Source organism: Ostrinia nubilalis, chromosome 9 (genome assembly GCF_963855985.1).
Source record: "Ostrinia nubilalis chromosome 9, ilOstNubi1.1, whole genome shotgun sequence".
NCBI classification, from domain to species: Eukaryota; Metazoa; Arthropoda; class Insecta; order Lepidoptera; family Crambidae; genus Ostrinia; species Ostrinia nubilalis.
In genome coordinates this window covers 4710788-4736185 of record NC_087096.1, presented here as the reverse complement: position 1 = coordinate 4736185, position 25398 = coordinate 4710788, and the positions used below count along the sequence as shown (strand labels likewise).

At 36.1% G+C, this 25398-nt stretch overlaps 1 protein-coding gene across 5 annotated transcripts; it reads left to right on the top strand.

Annotated features, from left to right (window-relative positions):
- Positions 1–603: 603 nt before the first annotated feature.
- Positions 604–24498, top strand: LOC135074442 (cytoglobin-1-like). 5 transcript variants are annotated; one of them, XM_063968734.1, is made up of 4 exons: positions 604–686; positions 15295–15455; positions 21521–21746; positions 22472–24498. In XM_063968734.1, exons 2-4 carry the CDS (start codon positions 15301–15303, stop codon positions 22607–22609), a joined length of 519 nt encoding a protein of 172 aa, XP_063824804.1. In that variant the 5' UTR covers positions 604–686; positions 15295–15300; the 3' UTR covers positions 22610–24498. The 5 variants fall into 5 exon arrangements, with proteins under 5 accessions (XP_063824804.1, XP_063824807.1, XP_063824805.1 ...); XM_063968737.1 differs by lacking the exon at positions 604–686 and adding an exon at positions 720–841; XM_063968735.1 differs by lacking the exon at positions 604–686 and adding an exon at positions 12585–12694.
- The last annotated feature ends 900 nt before the right edge of the window (positions 24499–25398 follow it).

Genomic DNA, 25398 nt, shown 5'->3' with positions numbered 1-25398 from the left:
AATCGTCTTGCTATCGTATCACTTTAAACTATTGGCTGAGTTTCTAAAGATTTTCAGGACAAAGATAAAAATAATTTTATTAATGTGTTAAATATACACATAGAACATAGTTATGTGACTGACGGCAGCAAGCTAAATATTGCGATAAAACCCCTAAAAGTCATTTATTTTTGCAAGTAGGCTTTTAAAATCACTTTTACACTCTTTTGGTATCAATCATGAAATAGTTGTGATAGGTCGACTTTGCAACATAAATGTAGAGTCTGATTGGCTAGCAATTTAGTTTCTTTTTACAAAAATTTAATAATTTTGTTTTATCTTTTATCACTTATTTTGTACTAAACTTAATACATAATAATTTTAAGACTCTTTTAATTCGAATAAAACACTAACCAATTAAAAGTACAACATCTAAAAACGTATTCAGCAAAACCCTTAACCCTGAAATTTCATTTCAGTTTCGTGACTATTCCGAGTAAAATAAAACTTGTTGAGTGAAGTTAATGAAATTGTAGAGTTCAAGAATTCCGCCGCAATTCGCTTAGTTCACGACGGGGTGACTACCCCTTTACTCGCTAGGGATGGCAGTAGGGCGGGCGGCGCGTAAACTCGCAGTAGTAGACTGGCCGCCATACGTAACGCGCGTGTTAACCCACCGCGTAACATCGCGCGAAAACACCAAGTCTGTAAGTATCGAATATCGAGTGACATTTTCACAACGTGAACGGCAAAGTGTTAACAAAACGTGTTCGCTTATCGAATTAGTGCGATACTTTATATTGATTCGTTATCGATGCTTATAATTTGTCGCTGATTGTTTGAGTGTTATCGGCGAGTTGAAGTGAGTTTACGTTTGAAAATACTTGTACGGCAGCACATTGAGCTAAGCACTGTATAGTGTATTATGTAGTAAGTAATACGAGTGATTTTACAACAAAACTGTAGTCTGATGTGCTGTCGTTCGTACAAAAACTAAAGTCTAACACTATTTAAAGTTATGCTGACCTTTAACTTGTGCGTAAATACAACTGACGTTGAAAATTAACAAACTTTTTATTGGAAGTCAAACTAACAACTGTAAACAACGCTAGTTTGTTGTTTCGTGCCGTAGTATTCGCGACCTTGAAATTAAAACGCGTAATCTTCGATACATGAAAAATAGTTTATTGGTAAACAAACGTAGAGCCGGCGAATTGAAACGACCATTTTTGACTATGCAGCGATTAACTTTACGCTTTTAATTAAGAATTTTATAATGACTTCATGGACTTACGTTGTTTAATATCGTAACAATAATAAAACTGAGTTGGGGTAACTCTAGGTGCAAAAAATCAGGGTTAAAACCTACTTAACTTATTAATTAAATGTGTACTTAACTGCCGGGAATTATAATGTAATCGAAAGACTATTCAAAGTGATTTCGAAAAAGTAGAGTACACAAAACTAGTGTTATTTCTGTTTCTAAAACACAAAAGTGAATACTAATATCCTGAAACATTATTTTGAACTCAAAAGTGTAGTGAAGAAAATTATTCCCACAAAACAACTTAAAATATAGATAGTGTTTTTTTTGTTCATAATAAACAAACCACTCGATGCTCTCTTCATAAAATATAGTCTGATTCTATAAACTAGCATAATAGCCTTAAAAATACTAGCTAATGATGAAAGTCACTAACAAAACAATGGCACATAATAATAGTAAAAGAACTTTTGGAATCGCTCCAGATATTCTAGCGGTTATTTACAAATAGATTTACAAACAAACACTTGACCTCTTTTATGTGTAGTGTGAATTAAAATAATATCTAACGATAATGGAATAAGAATTAATAGTCCAATATAAATCTTATTTATTTCTTTATAATGTGATGATCCATCCGACCGATTTCGGCCATGGCGACCACTCCGACTCCTAGCTGTCTTGGCGGCGCTGGTGTGCCCGAAGATGGCTTACGTAGCCTATTTTCGCGGTAAAACCCCTCGCGCATTGAGGGCATCTGAGCACGCCGCCAACATAGTTGTAGTGAAAGTAGAAGTTTATAATGTAAGTAGATACTTACAAAATTAAATGATTGTTTAAAACCATGTTCAAGCATTACGAATTAAATCATTCAATCTACCATTTATTTATGATAGAGAATACTAGTGTAAACAAAAAGGAGTCAATAAAATAAGTCAATTCCGTTTATTTGAATCAAACAATACTAAAAACTGTTGTGGTTTCACTGTTAAAGGTAATTCAGAGTGCTAGCACGTGCGCGAGATAAGCTTCAAAATTAATTATGATAAACAAATTGTAAAATTACTACTCGTAGGTACCTAATTGTAATCTGTTTTGCATCTCGAATAAACAAATATAAAAGTCCGAATTTTCTATCTACGTATGGGCTACATCGAAATTCATTCAATTTCACATCAGCAGTAGGTACCCTATTTTTTTAGCTTCCACGTTCCAACCGATATAACTTCCAATAGTAAGTACTAGGTAACTAGAAAATGTGTATGTAGAGTAAGTAAACCAATGAATTAACTACAGGTAGTTTTAAAAGCTGTCGCTAAAAGTGAGGTTGCCGTGTGGGGCTAATTGGAGGACCCGCCGAATTAGCCGCCGAATTCCGACACTAGCGACCGCCTGCTGGTTTTACTGTACACTGTATAAGTAAGGAAATATTCCGTGTTTGCTTCAATCAAAAGTCGGGTTTATAAAAATTTACCGAAAATAGAGGCGGTATTTCATGTTAAATTTTTTTTTCTTACATCATCGAAAATAAGGAACGCATTTTTAAATGACACATTTTTAGTTTTCTGCTCAGAAGAAGTTATGGCTAGCTTCGCCCGCGTAAGTTTCGACCTATCACCGAAAGTTTTTATCAAAGCTTCGCCAGTGTACTTAGGTTTACATGTTTTGGTCTGTCACAAAAATCACGTTTCACACTATCAAACTTGATTCTGGCTTAAAAACAAAATAAAAGTACCAACATTTTTAAATCTCTACCTGAGAAAGAACTGGTTTCATACAAATTTCAGCAGTCATAAAACCTAACAGTCAGACATTTTACGTTTGAATTTATTTAAAGCATACCTAAATAAAGGTCACCAGTACGTAGCCTATCAATTAAATGCATTTTCGAATTCCCTCAAAGCGAAGTGGTGGGCAAATTGGAGAGCCGCATAAAATTTTATGGCCGGGGAAGCACCTCTACCGATGTCATATGGAAATAAACGCACGTTTTATACTCCAATCTACTTACATGAACACATTCGTTTATTGTAAACTACATGCCGTTTGTCGTGAAACCTGGTGGTACAAGGTTTTTTATAGTCCTTCAAATTATTCAGTTTTATAAATACACATTGTTTAAGTAGGTAATTTTCAGGGCAATTATACTTATTACCTACCATTAATAGTTATTTATATTCGTTCGTTCGTTTCAACCAAATGACGTCCACTGCTGGACAAAGGCCTCCTCCAAGGTTTTCCACAATGCACAAAAGTTCCCGAGTGGCGACCACGGGCTGAAAGACGTAGCGTGGGCAGGCCTCCTACTAGGTGGACCGACGAACTGGTAAAGGTCGCGGGAAGAGCCTGGATGCGGGCAGCGCAGGACCGTGCATTGTGGAAAACCTTCGAGTTATTTATATTATCTACTTGAAACCTGTGTTGGTTGGTAAAATGCAATTTTTTTCTGACTGTACACTTTACATATTCAGGAATCCAGTCCTAAAAACAGTCAGAAAATATAAAGCATAAGAGCGTTTGATCCTATATTATTAGAAACAAGAACCCTATTATCACTATGGTTCTCTCCTATACTACAATCTAAATAACAGTAACGTCTCTATCATTTCAAATTACCATCAACATGCACACCAAAGAAAGTTATGTTTAACCATTTTGACCCCGTAGTGGAAAATTCAATTTTCTCTTCACCAAGTTTATAAAATACGGAACATTACTTCTCGCAGAATTTAAGTCTGGCAGAAAATTGACAGCCCTTAGTCAAAGGCAGAATTTAGGCAAAATAAGCCGCCGCTCCATTTCCGGGCGGGAATGCTCTTCCATTTCATCTCGCTAGGGCTGTCCCGTGTCCCGATGTGGGAGGGACGTCCCGCTTGTAAAAATCTAGATATTTGATGAGTGGGCCCTTATATCAATATCCTTTTAACAATTTATGTATTTTGTGTACTACTTATATAGTAGGTAGGTATTACTTATAGTAGAATAGATATGAGTTATCTGAGGTCTCTAAAGCCTATTATTGTAAAATGATTCAAGTAAAGCAATCCTGCTAAGTACAATCATCTAGCCATATTTTTTTATGATAAATAGATATTCTAAAAATATAAAATAATATTTGATTTGGCCGGCATTCAATTTTATCTCTTGACTTAGATTTTATCGGTTCAGTAATCAGTGATCGTTACATGATAGGCACCAATTCAGATTATACGTAAATGCACCTACTTCAGATTACATTGTTTGCTTTGGTCATACCAAATACTTTCGCGAACTTGTTTTGCTAAGTTTAAGCAGTAGATAGAGCTCAAAAGAGACTGTTTGAATTATTGATCTTACATGAATTTTTAGTGATAGGTTCTTTTATTGTTATATATATTTGACTATACCTACTCGTAGATGACTATTATGACTAAGGCTGGGTTGCACCATCTTACTTAAACATTAACAAACGTCAAAAGACTGTCATACTCCATACAAAAAACACCGATTATGGATAACCATAACCGGCGTTTTTTGTATACCTACCTACTATAAATTCAGTATTAAACTAAGGTGGTGCAACTCACACTAAGTAATTGTAGTAAGTATGAAATATATTTTCATTCTTTCTTTCATTTCTAATTGGAAACTTATTCCCAAAGCCTCAACGTGTGGTTGAGAGAACGCGTGCAGATCGCCATCACAATCGCCGACGCGATCAAAGGACAATGACAGGTCGCGCGACCCATGACAGTTCACGCGACCTGTCATTTCCCTATGATCGCGGCCATGATCACGCCGGCGATGGCGATAGCACAGACGTTAGGCACGCGTTGGTGTGGTTGAAGCATAAGAATCCTAAACTTGGGACATGTCCCGATGTCTCCAGCAGCCGGCAAGTGTGAGCGGCACTATTTATCTCTCAAGCTCGGAGTTCCGAAACTTCCCGACGTCTGTACATATGAAGTCTCCCCGCGTACAAGTTACATTCCTTTCATTTCATCTACACTTACCTACCTACATACAAATTACATTCGAGTGACTGTTTTAATGTCAATATTACAGCTCTTATTTACTTCATCCTTAAAATATTAACAAAATATATTTTATTTTAGTCTATTAGCTTTATTTTGGCTTTCTCCACATGCTTGGCTGGACCGATTATACATATCTAGTGATTATAGCTCATGCAACTTATCGCAAATGTATGCAATTTATTGCACAATATTTCCGACAAAACGCTACAAGTCAAATGATAAATCGAGTTTGATAAACTTACATAGGCCAACATTGATAAAGAAAACAAACATACTCGTATAATGCTTAGATCTAATCTAACTCTTATGACTTCAAGATAAAGTTGACTTCTATACAGATTTAGTCAGTAAAACGCGTGTCTTGATATCGAATTATGTGGCTGAATGTCGAATGATTCCAGTGACTTTATGACTTACTAGCTTTTTCCCGCGACTTCATCCGGTCATAAACAACAATACTGTAAAATTTCATCAAAATCCGTTCTGTAGTTTTTGCGTGAAAGAGTAACAAACATGTTAACATCCAGACATCCGTACAAACTGTCGCATTTTAATATTAGTAGGATTTTCTCCAAAATCATCAACATCGTTTCAGCCATAGGACGTCCACTGCTGAACAGAGGCCTCCCCTAATGATTTCCATAATGACCCGTTGGTAGCGTTAGAATAGGTACTTTAAAATTTTAAGTCAAATGCAAATGCTAAAAATTTTTCGGTTGGTGTACCTAGACGATCTTATGTACACGATCTCAAACAAAATATATTCATGCCAGACCACGTATTCAACAGTTTATTGGTAACAATCATCAATCTATATCAATAAAAATCAATTGCCACTTGTAGGAGCAACACTTGAGAACGACTCGACCTATTTTGCCTAATGGTGATTGATTTTGAAAGAGTTTCAACGAAAAACGGAACGAGTTTTCCTTCTCTCCTGAAAGATTTTCTCTAACAGCCTGGAATTCTTGCAGACGAAGCTACAGACAGAAGTTTCAATTAAAAATGTCGTAAGAAATATCAAGGAACGCTATGTTATCATAAAAATAAAAATTACTTCACCTTTACCGCGTAAGTCACAATACAACGTAATGTGAGGTAGGTCCATCGAGGACATACCCAATTATAGCGAAGAATTCAATGATCAACTTTTAATAAATTATTCGGCAGTACTTGAAATGCACAACTTAATATTCAGTCAAGAAAAATATGAATTCGACAAGCAAGCTATATCGGGGACGTGTGTGCCCCACGGTTAAAGGGTCTACATACTAATAAAGAGTTTGAATCAGAATTTTTCGCATTTCGTAGAAATTTCACTCACGCGAAGGCGTGTCTTTAGATTGATCAAGCTATAGTGAATACCTGCCTGAAGAATAAACACTATCGTAGTGATCAAAAGATGTTTATTATCCAATATCCATAAAACTGCAGATTCACCTTTGATCTCTGATATGATCCAGTAAGAGTCCTTTACGACTTTTATAAAGCTGGTGTTGGTAAGCACGCCGCGTAATACTTAAAAATATTTTTATATTTTACGTCTTATACTAAGGCTGGATTGCACCATCTCACTTTAACTTTGACAAACGTCAAAAATCTGTCAAACTCAATACAAAAAACCAAAAAACACCGGTTATCGTTTTAGTTACGGTCAAAGTTAGGTGGTGCAGCAACTCAGCGTTAGAATTGAAAATCATTACAAAGGCTAGCAATGAAATACTTTAAATACATGAAAGTCACTGAACCGCTATTTTCATGAATTACAAATCATGTTTCATTCATGTTCATTTACGTCCATACCAAACATTGATACAAGCGTAAAAATATATAGATTTATACTTTCGCGCTTATATCAATTAAGAGGTCCAGCTTTCAAGACATCCATATAGCTCCTTGAGTTCCTACAACCCCTGTTGTTGTGCATTACGTCCAAAGAATCTATGCTTTGACCCAAAAAATTAATAGAAGACTCAAAAACATCCATGAATATCCACCGCCATTATCAATTTTAACCAAGCTACGAGTAACTTCAGTGTTTTGGTCAAAACACGGCCATATTTCCCACGGCCGGTTCGTAAAAAGTTAATTGGTTTACAAGTGCTGTGCATGCCTTAATTACGCGCCTCGGATCATCCGTTGTAAGCTCATTTCAATACACACGGGCAAGTAATTTGGCGTGCTCTATTTGGCGACTCTTGATCGTCACAGAGAATCATTATGTCAAAGTAGAGGTAAATTATATGATAATGCAGCCACTTATGGCCAAAATTATGAAACTTGCCAAAAAAACTTGCGAAAAAAACAAAAACCCAATTGCGTAAAAATGATCAGAAAAGATAGAAACAAGATAACTAGTGTTTACAAATGCAATCGGAGGCATCAATTACTAGTTCTTTTGTTGATTATGTATTTGATGCCTGGAGGAGGCAGTCGGGTAAAAAATTAAAACGCTTCACATGAAAAGCGGCTACGCTCTAAATCTGTCCCCGTGTGTCCCCAATACGCCTGCTTTGTATTGTGTCGGTAAACTATGACGTCCCAATTAAACCTAATTGGCGCCTCTATCAACGTATTTGATGTCATTAGTTTCAATTTGTGGACTCCATTTGCGATCCAGGATGTCGAAGGCTAATAATAGTGACAATGTGTTAATTGCGACTGCTCAGTGTTGTGAAAAATACAATGTGCAAGTCAGTCAGACAGTTAACGAATGTTGGGCATGAGCTTTTTAAATTGCGTTTTTTCTCTTTTTATTTCTTTTTCATAAATTACGTTTTTCTTACCTTTAACTCCTTGAAAAAAGCAATGCTAAGTAAGTATTACGATTTATTCTTACTACAGTTTTTTCGTGGAAACTACCCTTAACTTGGGTTGCACCATCTTACTTTACTATAGATAACAAACGTCAAAAGTCTTTTTAACTCCATACAAAAACACCAGTTAAAGTTATAGTTACGGTTAAATTGAAGGTGATGCAACCTGCTTTAGACTTATCTATCTTAGTGCGTCAGTTTTCCCGGTATCTTGCTTGTATTGTAGTTAAATAATAAGTTTTTCAGGAGTTCATATAGTGTAGACTTGTTGCTATGTGACATTTTCCCACATTTTTTATGAGGCATAGCGTGATAGCGTGGGAGTTGCCTGTCAAGTGTTTGTAAAGTTTTTTGCTATTATTTAAAGCCTAAAATGGACGGCTCAATATGCGTAACGGCTTAATGGTAAACGTTTTTGGAAGGACAATGGGCTTGTTTTTGTATTTATTTGTATTTGTATTTATAAATCATTCAAATATTTTTTTTACTAACTTTACAGTGAAAAAGGAAAGAATAGGTAGGTCAAAATTGGCCTTTATTTCCAGAAACGCTTGCTATGCTAGTGGTATCACTGGATTTATACCGAATATTATGTACTATCAGTATTCTATTTTAGGCTAAATTGCATCACCTAACTTTGACCGTAACTTTAACGATAACGTCGATAACCGGTGTTTTTTGTATGGAGTTTGACAAATTTTTAACGTTTGTTGAATTCAAAGTAAGATGGTGCAACCCAGCCTTAACGTTTGCTATGTTGCCTTCCAGCGGCCAATATACCCTATTGTGACCAAAAACCACCTGACATACATAATAAGGTTCAATTGGCGATACGGCAGGGTTAATGCAATTATTGAAGTCCAATAAAGCGGTGGACTCCGTCACCCACCGGTCGAACCCAATTAATTTGGCCTAAACCATAGCTAAACAAGATGAAACAGAGCATTTTTGCTAAGTTTTGAATGCTTTTACAGATCAAAATACTTAGATGATAGAGCGGAATTAAAAATCCCTTTTTGCATAACTGTACTTCTCATTACCTTACATATTTGCCTGTCTAAGCTACCAAGTTTAACAGACTTTTTTTATGCAAGACAAGGCAGGTATTTGACCGCAATTGCACCTGGTGTTAAGTGGGATGCAGTCTAGGATGGTACATATCATAGAATTCTACATTTTTATTCAAATGCATCTTGTGTGTTAGGGATAATACCAGCAATCACTTTCAGACTAATTTTCTAAACCCGAGGTGCCTCTAGTGGAGCTTATATGAAAATTGCATTTATTCGGGAAATTCTCTACCTACATCATCCCATTTTAAAGAGATTTAATGATAATGCATTTTTCTCTTGTGTAGCAGCAGCACACGAGACTAAGTACCTAGATAGTAAAATCGTACCTGTTGCAATGACTTAAGATGCTATGGCAAGCCTGATGTTCGGTCGTCGGTACCTTGGAGCTCCCACAAATAACCAAATACTATACAAAGCACAGTGTCCATGTTATGGGTCTATGTCTATCACCTTTGTATACCAACATGGAGCAATAAAGAATTTGAATTTGAAAATGACGTGGCTGTTTTTGTCTCGCTACGTCCAAATACCGCGCGAACCGCCCGCCATTACTCACAAGGAATTACGCTTTCAATTTAATTAACAATCCCAATATTGAAACAATTAGAATTTTAAATGGATAACTTTGCTGTTTTGTAATTGACATATCAAGCTGATTGCCACTTCGGCCGCTTTGTTCTAAATTCTAATGGACTCTTTTGGGAAAGCAAAGTTCAATTTTATAGATGTGATTAAACTTTTTGGGATTGAATAAATATTACTAAAACACAATTAGCGCTATACATCATTTTAACAATGCTTTATTTTCATATTTAAAAACTTTTTTGCTCAAAATAAATATACAAAAGGTGGATTTAATGGTAAAAGCTTTCCTCCCCCAGTCAAACTTTGGGTTATGCAGAAAGCTGCTAGTGAAAATAACACTAAAATCGCTGTAACTATGCGAATTAAATCACTATTTTTCTATAAATATTGTGGTGACTTCTGTGATAGTGTCTAAATGCAATGGCTCAGATAGTTCAGTTACGAAAAAGCTTATTGCAGTAAGCCAGCTGTTTCAATTATATGAAAAAAGCCCCGCTAAGCGAAACCAATCTATATTTTACGTCACAGACCGAATCGTTAAATGTAAATTCTCATTCATCCAATTAGCATAAAATACTTTATGTTTTAAATAAACATGGCCGCGTTGTCGAGGCATTGCGGAAATACATATTTGCAGAGCGTTCGTTGCTCCGCCAACAGTCGCTCGTCTGTGCAAATATTGTCGCCGGTTTGTCGAGTGTTTGAGGCTCGAGCTATTGTTTGTATAAAGGCGCCTTTAGACTAGGCTGATGCACTGCGGTTGCATCACAGTCGCACTACTGTCGCGTCATATCACAGTTCTTTGCGCAACACAAGCTCTACATTTTTGCAATCGCAACAAGTGAATTAGGGACATACTTTTTATGAACTAGCTATCAAAATTCCTGACAGATTTTGTGAAAAATTGACCATATGACGTCACTAGTTTGCGTTTATTGACTCTTGATTTAAAAGCTACCTACCAAAAATATTGCAGTACCTAAATTAAAAATTTACACGGGTTTCAGGACTGAAATTATGTCTTAATGAAATTTTATCTTGGCATTATACCCATTGGATTTTATAAAAAAAAATCTCCTATAGAATCCATCGTATCGTGGCACTTGAAAAAAAAAGTTTTCTTTACGTAAATCGATTAAGTTACTGATTCTGAGTCGCACCAATAGGCAACAGTCGCCCGTATTCACAAACATTACTATGAGGTCTCATAGTGCGCGTGGATACACAGGGTGACACACGAACCAATCGCAGAGCTCTATTCAACGCTGTGCGTTCGATTTGCTGCTTCACTTATGCAAGCATCGTTTGTGAATACGGGCGAGTAACTGTTTGCAAAGTCACCCTGTAGAAGCACGTCTGTTATCACATCGCTGCAGCGCACACACATCTAATCTGAAGGCGCCCTAAAGTATGGTGGTGGTGCACAAAATGAGCCGTATTATTAGTGTGTTCACATTAGGTGGCTTAGCTGCACAGCCGCTGGAAAGCGCTGCAAAAGCAAATAAATGGCATTTTACTACAGCTATTATAGCGCTACATAACCGCTTGCGCTGCAAAGCTATCTTTTCGCTTAATATCAAACAAACATGAACAAAGTAAGGACCTCTTTAGATCTTAAGTTTGCATAAAAATTTATGTAATAATTAAATAACTGTTTATTACCGAATGCAAATATTTGATTAGCGTTCGTTTTTTCGCGAATAGGCGCTTGTCTGATTGTCGGCTATATTACCGGTTTTTGGAACTTTTGTTTTATAGTGCACTAATAATGACCTGCTGTAAACTGGATTTTTGTGCAGCGTATGCATGCAGTATAAAGCAGTTTCTCCGTTATTCCCAAACTAAAAGCCATTTGCAAGGCATAACAAAAGATCATATTTAAAAAAAAAAGTTAAAAAAACAACCGAATTGAAATTCCTCCTTTTGTTGAAGTCGGTGAAAAAGTACAGCGCTCTAGGATTCAGGCACAGTCGTTACGTGCCGAGTTGTGTTGTTTATAATATTTTAATTTGTAATTAATAATGATATTAATGCGCAATTGAGCTAAAAAAATTTAAAAAGAGTTAATGAAACCCAGAGATAAATTTTTTGATTACAGTATTTTAAATAAATATTTAAGCATGTAAGTAAAAGTATACATATTTAATCTGGGTCTTGGTATAGTTTGTTCAAGAGTTTGCACGTGGTTCAAGCGGTTTGTTTGCAACTGTTCCTCGTTAATATGATAATAAGTCACATGATTGGGAAAATAAACAACTGTTAGAACTGATAAATGTGCTCGTGACTTAATAACTAAATGACATTTCCACCAAACTCTATTTGTACATTAATTTCTTTTGAAACTATTAAGATCGTCGTTCTGTCTCCTTCCTAAAGTTGCTGTGCCCTAACTGGGTCCACATTGTATAACTGCCTAAATTGTAAGACCTAATGTGAATGTGCTAATGTGATTATGCAATAAACGATTGAGTATTGAAAGGTGACTGACTGACTGACTAACTGACTGACTGACATAGTGATCTATCAACGCACAGCCCAAACCACTGGACGGATCGAGCTGAAATTTGGCAGCAGGTAGATGTTATGACGTAGGCATCTGCTAAGAAAGGATTTTACGAAACTCCACCCCTAAGGGGGTAAAACGGGATCCACGCGTACGAAGTCGCGGGCGGCCGCTAGTAATAAATAAAAAACAACTTGATATCGAAGCTCACGTGAGCGTAGTGATAAAAACTATTTAAAGAAACACTTGGAACACAAATATTTTTTTCGCTTTAACTCTTGCAGAAAACTGTTAATAAGTTTATTGTTTATTAAGTAGATAAAGATAACTTCTGCGGAGTTCAAATAGCATCTTCATATCTGTACTAGAATTTAGTCAGTGCGGTATCCACTTCGCTGTGTATTTTGTGCTAGAAAATACTACATTTAGACTTTCGTGTTGCACTGTCATAAGCACAGGTAAGTTTTGTACTTAGGTAGTGCTAATTTACTATAAACTGTCTAGGTCTTCACAACGTAACCACGCGAAAACGTAGTCTTATGTTGTCTTGTTTTTTAAATATAAATTAGTAAAGCCTAGAGTCTAGAGAAACATTAGTCTGCCTAGACTTTCGTCATAACAATAGGCGGTCAAATATTTGGATTTAATGCGAAATGTAGCGCAGTTTGCACATGCAACGACTGACAGAACTAACAACGCTTATTTGTACTTGTCAGTTACCTTAGATAACTCCTCCCATGTTTGGTGAACAAAACACAAAACTTAGCAGGCAATTTTGATACAAACCAGTATGGTAGAGTCTTCTGTACAGTCAGTTTCGGTTTAAAGTTTCGCGAAAATGCTACTTTTCGTATACCTGTCTTCAATATTTATGTTGCTGACAGCGATTTTAGTGCTGAAGAAATCCAAGCACCCTAAGGTAAAAGTGCAAAGATTCATCAAAGCATAAGATTGCGTATAGGTGAGGTTTTGATACACAAAATCTATTTTAACCTGTCAGGAGAAAGTTACCTTTCAAAAGTCAGTTTTTCTCTATTTAGCAAGGTAGTAGACGTTTTCACTATAAATTTATGATCTATACTATCTATACTTCTCTATACTAATATTATAAATGCAAAAGTAACTCTGTCTATCTGTCTTGCTTTCACACCTAAACCACTAAACCGATTTTGATGAAATTTGGCATAGAGATAGTTTGAGTCCCGGGAAAGGACATAGGATAGTTTTTATCCCAGTTTTTTAAACATGGATGCGCGCGTTAAATTTTTTCTGTGACAGAAAAAATTCAACGCGGGCGAAGCCGCGGGCGGAAAGCTAGTAGATTATGATTGAGATGATTTACGTAATATTTTAGCAGGATTAGTTCCAATTATATGAATATTGTAAAATACATATCTAATAACATCTAATGAAGAGGTACCTAATTATCATTCATGCTAATAATTGTACTAATCTTGTTCAATACTTATCATACTCATCATCACGACTTTGAGGTTTTATTTTATATTAATCGATCAATTTTTGACGAATATCTCCTGCTTTTTACGTATTTTTTGTTCTAAGTACGTTGTTTGAATACCTACCTGAAAGATGATTGAAAGTTCTTCATATGTTTAAAAAATATTTTTTAACTTTGTTTAACTTATTTTAGTAAAGTTTATCAATTTATCGTCCCACTTGCAACTGACTTATGATCATGGACTCTATATTCGTCACAAAGATAAGTCTATTATCAATTTATGAAATATTTAATTTTATATCTTAAGTAGAGCTCAATATAGAGAATCTTCTGATATCATTTGATTATGTATATGATTTTAACCAGTCATGTAGAGTCACATAACATAATATTTTTTAGCAAAATAGCAACTGTTACAACTGTATTAGATGCGAAAGTGCTTATCTTATCCATCATAGTTAGATATTAGATTGATCTAACAATCAGTAAATCACTTGATTAAAAAATATTGCATAAATGTATTTTATCTAATCATGATAACTACGAGTATGATAAGATTCAAATTTAGTTAAAACCGGACTTAGATACTTCCTATCTATTGATATAAGATACCTTGATAATCTTTTCGCATTTTTAAAAATATAAGAATTTTTTTGCAAATTGAAATGCAACTTGCGACTTCTACATGTCTTAAATTCGCGGATTATAGTTTTTATATGCTCGCAATGTTTTTGGTGCTCTCTTTGGTGTCCCCTAGAAGTGCAGTAGCAATTGCTTAATTTGCTTATGGGTGAATCCGGCACTACATGAAAGACTGTCATAAAATTGGGAATCAGAACATCGAACGCACAGCTTTGAATAGAACTCTGTCTTCTCGTATGTCACCCTGTGCGTTCACGCGCACTATGAAACCTCATAGTAATGTTTGTAAATACGGGCGTAAGTGCCCTGGAAAGGGCCTATTTACTGAATAAACTATTGTAATTATCTTTATTTACAATAAACGCTGCTCTCAACGACGCCATCAAGAGAGCCCTTGCCAGCATCAAAGTTCCTTCCACGTTAGAACCACGTGGATTGGTCCGTGATGATGGCAAGAGACCTGATGGTCTCACTCTGGTTCCTTGGGAACGGGGACGGGCTTTAGTTTGGGACGCTACATGTGTCGATACTTTAGCTCCTTCCCACCTCAGGGAATCAGTTGCTAAAGCTGGGGCTGCAGCGGAGTCGGCTGAGTTTCACTCAGGAACGGCGCAAATATGAGTCACTTTCTAATGATTACATATTTGCGCCTTTTGGTGTCGAGACCTTCGGACCTTGGGGACCGAATGCAAAATTATTGTTTCGGACCATTTCCCCTAAATTAATTAAAATTTCGGAAAATCTAAATGCTGGCTCTTTCCTTGCACAAAGGCTTAGTATTGCCATTCAGCGAGGAAATGCAGCCAGCATCCTCGCCTCTTTGCCTCACGGACACACTTTTATTTTTGAGTAAAATAAGTTTATATTTTTATTTTGTTTAGAGTTAAGTTTGCCTAAGTTTAAAAAAAATCTGTTTATTATAAACTATTTCATTTCAAAGATCTTCTTTTGTTCCAGTTAACGATGGGCGCGTGGTTGAGCTACATCTGGTGGGGCGGAGACCCTGACGCGGTAAACCCAGTGTCCGGGCTCACCAAGAGAGAGATTTACGCCGTGCAGAAATCCTGGGCACCAGTGTATGCCAATTCAGTGGCCAACGGGACGGAAATTTTGAACAGGTATGCCATTTTTTTTAGACTGGGTTGCACCATCTTACTATAACTTTAGCAACTGTCAAAAGTCTGTCAAACTCCATACAAAAAAGACTGGTTGTGGTTTAATCACGGTTAAAATAAGGTGGTGCAACTCAGCCTTAGTGTTCAATAAAAACATCTCAACAGTCAAATTTAATTTTGGTTAAGAACCTGTGAGATATCCTCCGGGATTCCATAATAAAATCATTAATCATTGATGACGAATCTAGTCACTGTAGACAAATCAGTTCGGTAGTTAGAACAGAAATCTACAGGATCATTTTCATGAGGAACTTTCATTTTCACGTGATAACGTAACAAACAAATAGACAGAATAGTCATGAAAGTACTTAGGTAGGTACATAAAACTATTATATAACTTAATACTCGTTCACCTCCGAAAAATCCAAACTAGAGCAAAAGCATAATGTATGCAAGGAAACTAAAAGTGTACTTATAGTTATTTATTTTTCCATCTAATAGAACATACATTGTATTATTCGCCACAAACAAATATTGGCATTTATTTCCAGTATTTGCTGAACCGAATGCTATTATTGTTTTAAACAACACGTGCGGGACTGTGTGGCCGATTGCGGGCGTAAAACTTTATTATACAACAGCACTCAAATTCAACACTATTATGCCAAAATAGTACCTACTTATTACAACTACATAGAATGTTCGTATTCAACTTGATGTGCTTATTCTATACTTATAAAAGGCGAATTACAAATAGCGAATACATAAGCGAAATAGGTTTTGTATTCTCGCTAAATCATTATGGAATAGATACTAATTTAATGCTTTACTTGGATTCCTTATTCTTACTGCTCAATTCGATCAGAATCAATATTCTGAAGCCAGCTGCTAAACCCAAATAGTTTGCTTTTTAGTTTTTAATCTTACCTACATTTTTGATAGTGTATATTATTATTATGAAGGTACAATACATTTGTCACCAACCCCTACTCTTCCCGCGGGTGTTGTAAGAGGCGACTACTAAATATAAGAGGAGACACATCAAACAGAGAACGGGCAGGAGCGCTCTCTGAAAAACATCAATCTTTTAAACTGCGATCTCCAACCCGCCTGCCAAGCGTGGGGATTATGGCAAAACCCTCCATTTTAGTGGAGGAGGCTCATAGTCCAGCAGTGGACTGTAAAGGGCTGTTGATGATGATGATGATGATTATTATTATGAGAACTTCAACTCTATTTGGATACTGTTAAAGAGCTGGAAGCTTCATAAAAGTTTTCGCTACCTCCTGCCTTCACGTGACCGCAAACCGTGAACTGTGCATACCTTACCATCCAGTTATTACTGATACTGTCTTAGTACTATGTGTGCTATATCAGTCTCTACTGCACCCTTTCCTCGCGTGACAGTGAGACGTGAACGGGGTATCCTTCCCTTCGCAATTTAGATACATTTAACTCATAAATATCTACTTGAAATGAGTCTAGGTCGATAATCGATTCTAGGTTAAGTAAGCCCTTTTTCAAATAAGACGTGTTAAGCCGCTGCATGACCGAATGCGGAACATTGTACGACTGCGTTGAAATAAAAGTATCAATTACCAACAGTGTGCGGTCTTTCAAACGCATGACTGGCCTACTCAAAACGTTACGGCAGCCCTAAACGATCGATTTATTCGTAATTATTATTATAGACGTGATTGCTACCATGTATGTAGGTACTTTAATTTTGAGTCTCCGATATTTCGGCACTGTTGCAAGCACCATGATCACGGATGGACGATGGTAGCAATCCCGTCAATAATAATTATTATATTAGTGAGTTTAGTTACCATGAAATTTTAAAGTTTGATAATATGGCTACCACTCGCAAGTTTAGACGAATGCGATTGTTTTCCCGCGGCGACACCGACGATACGACATCGTAAAGCTAAAAGTGTCGCGACTCGATCAAATCAATACGTGTTCTGGGAAATTAGAGCTGATTTATAGCGTCGCTGTGGTGCGATTTACTACCGACGACTTTGACGTGAGATTTCCGCAAATCTTTGAATTTTAACTGAAGTAGGATAGGCGAGACCGAGGAGAGTTGTGACAGAGGAGAGTTGTGACATTGTCCATTTTTGAAAACCTATATTTAACTATCGATGAGCTCGCAACAGCGCGTATTTGTTAACTCGAGACTTGAACTAAAAACGCGCACTGTTACGAGCTCGCTAGTAGGTAGTTAAGTTCCAAAAAATCGACAATGTCACAATTACTACTCTGTCACAACTTTCCTCGGTCTCCTCTAAGAAATGAAAATAAAAGCTCAGCTCAACTGCTAAATTACAAACGTAGTTTGAAGAAAATATCCAAATATTTGTTTTAAGATTACTTAACAGTAAATGAAGAAAGCTGCAAAAAGCTACAAAAATGTTGACTACGAAAGATCTTTTCGTAGCAACTACAATCCTGCAACTGGAAAAGCTCGGCTGAAATCTAGGTGCCTGTAGTTTTCTTGATGCGGTCTATTCAGATAGGTAATACCACAATTGGAACAAAGAGGAATGATTCTAGTAGATTAACATTTATTCAAAAATGTTGTTAATAATAATAATAAGACAACTTCAAGTCTCGTAGCATTAACTGTTATCGGATTTTAAAATGACCAAATACTTTTAGCATTAAGTCCACCCTTTATACATTTTTATTAAAGTTTTTTTTAAAACCCTGTCGGGTGTAAACCGGGTTTTCAAATACCACAGTCTCAAACACCATTAGCACTGGAAGTTTAAAGCGCTTGGCACGCTTTACGAAACTATTCCAAAAATGCCTGCCAGTTTTGCTGACATATTTCTTCCGATAATTTCTAAGCTTGACTGAAGTGAATTTCTGTGTAAATCATCACAAAAATTTGACGTTTTTTTTATTACATACTTACTTTATTGTTTTATTTAAGGTAAAAAAGCTTTTGTTTTTAATTAATGAAACTTGGAAACGTTGTTTAACTCCCACCCAAAGCAAATATATTTTTTTTATATTTTTAAATTAGTTTTTGTAACATGTTTTAATTTTGGTATAACCACCTACTAGTAAATTTTCTAATTTATTTCAAAGTTTATAGTTCTGGTAATTCTGCGAAAGGCTTTTAGACGATATTATTAATTTTGAAAAAGTAATATTTGTCATTTCAAAAACTATAGCCTACTGCTAAGTAGGAATTACCTAGTAAGTAGGAAGTGTAAAACCACAAGTAGACCACGAAGGCAGACTTAAATAAATAAACCACATTGGTAACCTAATCGCATAAACCCATAAGTATTTGTATTAAAGGTGCTCTCTCACTAGGAGTAATGTAAGTAATGGAAAATTCTATTTTACGTGTACCTAATGCTTTGCAGTGAGCACAATATTAAATCTACTTATGGTACACGCAAGAACCTCTGTGGCGTGTTAATGATGTTCCTGAAATCTGAATTGAGATCACAACCAATTAATTTCGATAAGATTTCCGTGCTTGTTTTGTTTTCTTTCACTCTTACTTAGAAGATATTACATACTTACTTCAGGCCATAGGTGTTGTAATCTGAATTCAGATTTCAGGAACATACTTAGATGTTACAGTCAATAGTCATACTTAATCCCTGAAATTCCCAAATGTACTTACCTACTCAAAGATGTGCACTTGCTTATGAACATTGCATTAGTCTTGACAAATTAAAAGGAATTTTCATTCGATATTGAGATTGATTTTGTGATGCAACTACGTATTTGTATCCTTGATATGCACACAAATGGGCATTAAAGTTTCAAGCAGACATACCTATCAACTATCAATCATGGTTTTTACGATTTAAACTAGTAGCCAGTAAGTGCTATAGTCGTAAAGGAGTACACTTATCCGATTTATTACAGCTTTAAACATTTCAACGCGTTGCAAATAGAGAATGCTGTTAGACAGCTTACTTGGCAGTTTTATTTATGATCGCTGTAAATTCTTACTTTTCACATAATGGCAGAACAAACCCATTGTTCGTTTAAGATGACAGTGTTTATCGCTCATGAAACTCTATGTATTCAAGTAATTCTGTGGTAATACTGAAATATAAAATTGGAAAGTTGAAACTGTGAGGATGGATGCATATTTTTGAGCAGCAATGTCAAGGGACCCGCTGAAAATCGGTGTCGAGGCATGCCTACGGCATGCTCCAATTAATGCTGAGCGGGCCCCTATTTGACAGCAGGGCACAATGTTTTTCTTTTTATAATTTATGTAAATGTGATGTCGCTCTTTTTGTCAAATAAAACATTTTTTACTTTTTACATTTGTGATTTTTTACACCAACACTACGGGACCATTCTACGGGACTAGTAGTTTTAATAAAACGTTCGTTCGTTCGTTTCAGCAAAATGACGTCCACTGCTGGACAAAGGCCTCCCCTAAGGATTTCCATAACGACCGGTCATGCGCTGCCCGCATCCAGGCTCTTCCCGCGACCTTCACCAGATCAGATCGTCAGAAAACGTTACAGTACCTAATAAAGCTTATTGATAGAACATGGTACGGTACGTCTATGAAACTTGATGTGTTAGCTGGTCTATGACTAGAATGGTCGTTGAATTGGGGGCAATTCGGTGACAATGCCACGAAATACAATATCGGATTGAATAAATCCTGTCCGTCTGACGAGTGAATGTCCATTCAATTTGAATTCAGTGGCCACACCGTAAATTCCTGACATTGGGTAGCCAACATCAAAAATTAAAATAGGCTAGTTTCCATAAAATATTTTTTATTCCGTCAATTTCAATATCAAAAAATATTATTCATCACATCACATATATTTTAATCAAACAAATAATTACAAGGGTATGGTGCGTTGAAGTTCCGCGCGACGTCACAAAGTGCTGCACTTTTCAGCGAACATTGAGTCAGCCTCTTCTTTTGAACTTTCGCGCATTATCTCTTTACATTTTCGTTAGTTTGAAAAAGTAAGTCTCGTGTATTTTTGTTAACTGACGGACTAATTAAAACTTTGGCTTTTTTACCCAGAAAACATCCTTATTGTAGGTAAAATAAAGTCTAAAAGAAAATATTATACCTTCTGAATTAAATTGGAACTAAAGTTCATAATTATGCTCATATCTGCATATGTTCAATAATGCTCTGTAACTTGATGTTAATACTGTGTTCTTAGTTCATTCCTGAAAACTTAGTCATCTCAGTTATCCAGACTAGCTTCTTAAGAGCAGCTGAGTATTTGTTTAACAGCAACGTATGGTTACTCTACTAATGTGATGCGTGGTACTGTTACCGCGGTTCATATGACAGCTTATTAACTGGCATTCCAGCTGCCTTCAGGTTTGGAAGTGATGTCCAATGTTATTATTATCATCGTAATAAAACTTAAAACAACTAAAATACGCGTATAGGTTGGTAAATGTTAATAGGGCCTTGTTGGGTAGGTAAAAAGTAGGTAAATGACAACAAAAACTAATTTTATTGTAACTGTGTTATGGATAAATTAATGACAAAATAATTTGATCTGGTGTCCGAAACCGAACACAAATTCAGTATGATTAAGTAATTATCTGCGTAGAAACAATCAAAAATTAAGCTCTTTTTTAGTGAGTTCGAGGACCAGACCCTTTTTTGCTTTACTTTAAATTCTTAATTTTACAACTCATTCTCAGAAATCACTGATCATGATGATGAAATAATCAATTCAAAATTAAACCTATATTGATGAAGGTTAATTCAGTATGAACCTTTAATTTATCGAATGAAACTTACGAGTGAGTCGTGCAATGAAAATAGTAATTTGAGAAGACATCATTTATTAGCTCAATGGATTTATTTTCGACATCGGACTGTCCAATTTGGCAGATCGGTAGTTCCAATTCAACCGATTACTTACAAGACTTGTTTTTAAAGTAATTAGTATTTTTTGTAGAGTGCACAAAATATCAGTATGAGGAAAAGCCATGCTGCGTGCTTTAGCAAAAAGCTGCCATGAATACCCATATTATCTACAGTCACCATACAACTTAATTAAATATAAATTTAAACAATGTATTTTTTATTCCAGACTATTCACCACCTACCCAGAAACGAAGAACTACTTCAAAATGATCCGCAATTTACCAGACGGCGAGTACGCCCAGAATTTCCAGTTTAAAGCGCACGTGATCAACCTGATGTCAGCTTTGAACCTAGCCATCATGAACCTGAACCAGCCTGAAATTGTAGCAGCCATGATGGTGAAGCTTGGCGAATCACATAAGAGAAGAGAAATAAAAGAACAAAACTTTCATGTAAGTTAATATACACTTCCATAGATAAATCTTTGAGGGACCAGTCCAATCTAAGTAACCTATAGTCATGAATCTAACAGTGTGGCCTCTAATGAATTCCAAACAGTTAAAGGTTGAGTTGACCAGAGTAGAATTTTAGAAACATCGACATTGATTTATAGTTATTCTATTTACTTATTTTGTAATTCACGTCCGTTAAATCAACAATTTATTAAGTTGTTTAAAATTTTCTGCGTGAATTACAATCTCATTGGCTTGCTGGTCAGTTGCATTAAAGATCTTTAACTTTTAATGTCAGCATTTACACATAATCGAACCTCAATTCAAATATTTATGTGCGCAGCAAGTTTAATGCAAAAAATTGTGTGTGCCTTGCCTATTAATTTAAGTAGGTACTAAACCAGCTTAGCACGTAGCTAAACACAAATTCGCTTTATTGCGTAGGTACTAAGTAAGTGGTAGAGGTAGAGTGAAAAATACTTATCTAAATCTTAATCACAAAAAACTAATCAACGTACAATAGTGCCAACGTTCTGAATTGATTGATGTAATCTTCCCTAGGCTTAAACATAAATGATAACTTATTTTTAGAAAAACATGAATTAACTAGAATTAAAATCATACATACTGTTAATAAGTGCATAGCAAGCGGGCTCCACTTCACAAAATCTCTTCAGCAAATGAGCGGCCATTGTTCCACGACTGACCCCTCTGTTTGCCCGCAGGACTTGAAAAACGTGCTAGTGAAGATGTTCATCGAAGTACTAAATCTCGACGCAGCGACTCTCGGAGCGTGGGGGAAGACCGTAGACTTCTGGTACAAGAACATATTCCAATCATTGAATGCTGAGGAGAGTAGATAACACCACCAGTTCCCATTTGACGACCGCGGGTCTCTCTGCTTGGTTTAAAGTTATTGTAAATGCTAAGGGTGCTTTCGTAAAGAAATTACGCTCGGTCGTGTGCCTGTTTCTGATGGTACCTTTTCTATTTTGATAAGCCAGTTTTAATGTTGACATGATGAAAGCCCAAATATTTTCATGCAAGTGTTTTCTTTTCTGATACACATCCGGCGTTAGTGCAATGTTAAATTGGTAGTAGGTAGGTAAACGTGTGTGCAATTTTGAAAAATTGATGAATTTTAATTTCTGTGACGGGTCTGGGTGTGACTATGTATAATATTTATGTATTTAAAAAAAAAAAGTATACAAGTAGTATATCCGTTAAGCTAGCACCCATAACACAAGCATTAAGTTGCTTACTTTGGGGCTAGCTGGCGCTGTGTGAAATTGTCCAAAGATTTATTTATTTAAATGTAAGCTGGTTGCTGCTATAAGTTGCCTGTCACTATTTAACAACTGTCAAATTATGTAGTGAGTTAACACCACAGATGGTTAACACCAATGAGATACTTTAAGGCTAGGTTGCGAAATCTTACTTTAGCTTTGACGAACTTCAAAAATATGTCAAACTCCATACAAAAAGCACCGGATAATGTTATAGTTGCCGTTAAAGTTAGGTGGTGCAACTCAGCCTAATGGGTTGTCGAATCGCAGTAATTAATGCAATAACGCTTTTAATTTAGATTTCAAAGCTACACCCTACTTTTCATGGAAAATTGATAGAGTTTTCAGGACTAGTATTAGTCTAATGACTAGTCTAATATCGCGCTTAACATAGCGCTGCGACCACGCCAGCTGTGTGTGTGTGTCAGAAGTTTGCAATCAATATCTTACCTACTTATTTACTTCTGTTTATTTTGTCAACGGTTCCTTCTTTCTATAAAAAGTTAGCAAATCCTGACGAGTCCTCGTTCCAAATGATTGAACTTTACAGGATTTCAGCGAACATTAAACAAACATTAAGTCCTCGTACGGCTCACACTTTCATGTTTATTTAAGTTGCAAAGTTTGGGCTAAGTCTTACCTTAACGATACTTTCAAAGTCAGTTAACAAACTCCTAACAACTTGGCTTGTTAAAAATGGATGTAGTTACATCTACTTCTCTACCTGAGGATTTTACAGAGAGAATTATAAGTTTAGTCTTTTAGATATAACTTAACTTTAACTTAAGTTTAAAAAAAATAGATTTTGTAACAAAAGAGGTTCGTTTTTGCACTTGAATATAATGAAACTTAGATATTATTTTATTAAATTGAATAATATTTGAGTACAAATCATTTTACTAGCAGAGTACCGTGCGATAAAATCATTAATCGACCAATTTTCTATATAAAATAGTAAGTAGGTGCTTTACTAAGTAAAGGCATTTATTATTATAATTGTAGTGCCCGTTCAAATAATAAACTAATTAAAATATAATTTGTACAAATGAAAAAGAAATTGACAAAAACTTGGCTCTCCCGGCTCGAGTTTTTATCAAACAAAAAGTAATTTAAATGTCAAATCTATATGATTCAAGTCATTATTTGTAAGTAATTTTGAACGGGTTTTGTTTAACAATTAATACTAACATTGTAGATATAATAAATCGCTTATATACCAGTTTAAAACATTATTATTTTACAACATGGTTGTTTTTGAATATAACTATTGTAGCAAACCCGCCTAGGAATCGACGGCAGCGCCGCCTACCGGCCCGTTTTAGTGATTACAACTTAAAATAATTTTTTGTCTATGGCAATGTAAGATATTCGTCTTCTCTCTGGCCACCCGGCACATGTATTGTAACAGCACCGTAATTTTATTTTATAATCGTCAAGTAAGAGTGGAGTAAACTCATTCACAGGTTTTCTGGACTTTTAATTCGGGCCCTTTCAAGATCCCTATAAAAGTGGCTGCCCAACGTGACGCCCGAATGTGAAAGTGAACTCTGATAGCCGTGAATGAGTTTTCGTGTCAGCGCAGTTATTTCGCTGGATTTAGTGTTAAATCGCGTCTGCCTGATATCCCCGGACTCGAAAATCAAGTTTTTTCTTTGGTGCAACGTGTATTATATCGTTTTTTAGCGAAAATACAGTTGAGAAAAACTGGACGATACCATTTTGCGAGTGTGAAGTGCACAGTAGGCGATACCATTTTCCTATTGGTCGATAGACAATTTTGCCGCCTATAGAACTGTCACTGTCAATAGTGTCGTAGTCGAAGTGTCAAAGCTGTCAAAACGTACGAACTTGTTTACGTAAAAAGTTTTGTGTATAAACTTGGTGAAAATTGGAATAAAGTGTACTTATTGACTTAAATTGGGTGTAAACACAATTCCTACAGCTTTGAAGTGACTTTGAACAGTATACGTGAAAGTTAGAACTGTGTACGCGTGTATTTTGACGTTCGTATCTGGAGTTGTTGATATCGGTTCTATCCGCCGATATTCGTTCCCAACAGCTCATGTTACCATACGAATATACCGTGCTGCACTAACCACGTCTGGACTGCTGTATTTAGTGAAAGTTACGCATAATAATGGTCCTAACGAGATCGCGTACAAATAGCCCGGCGCAAAGGCCTGAGACGTCCACGGAGACACCAGCTGCGGCTGAGGTGGAGATGATGGAATCACCAAGGGAGTCTACAGAGGTGCGTGACGCACCTGGTCCAGTGATGGCTCCTGCACAACCGGTGCCTGTCGTTATGACGGATAGTCAATTGGCTTTGTTGCTGTCCCAGATTGGAAGCAGAGCTGCACCTGTAC

Bases quoted from the DNA above. Each gene is read 5' to 3' on its own strand.
- LOC135074442 (XM_063968733.1), top strand. From the start codon at position 13,075: ATGCTACTTTTCGTATACCTGTCTTCAATATTTATGTTGCTGACAGCG. The intron at 13,156-15,294 runs GTAAAAGTGCAA...CTTTTGTTCCAG, and splicing joins AGAAATCCAAGCACCCTAAG to TTAACGATGGGCGCGTGGTT. The intron at 21,747-22,471 runs GTAAGTTAATAT...GTTTGCCCGCAG, and splicing joins TAAAAGAACAAAACTTTCAT to GACTTGAAAAACGTGCTAGT.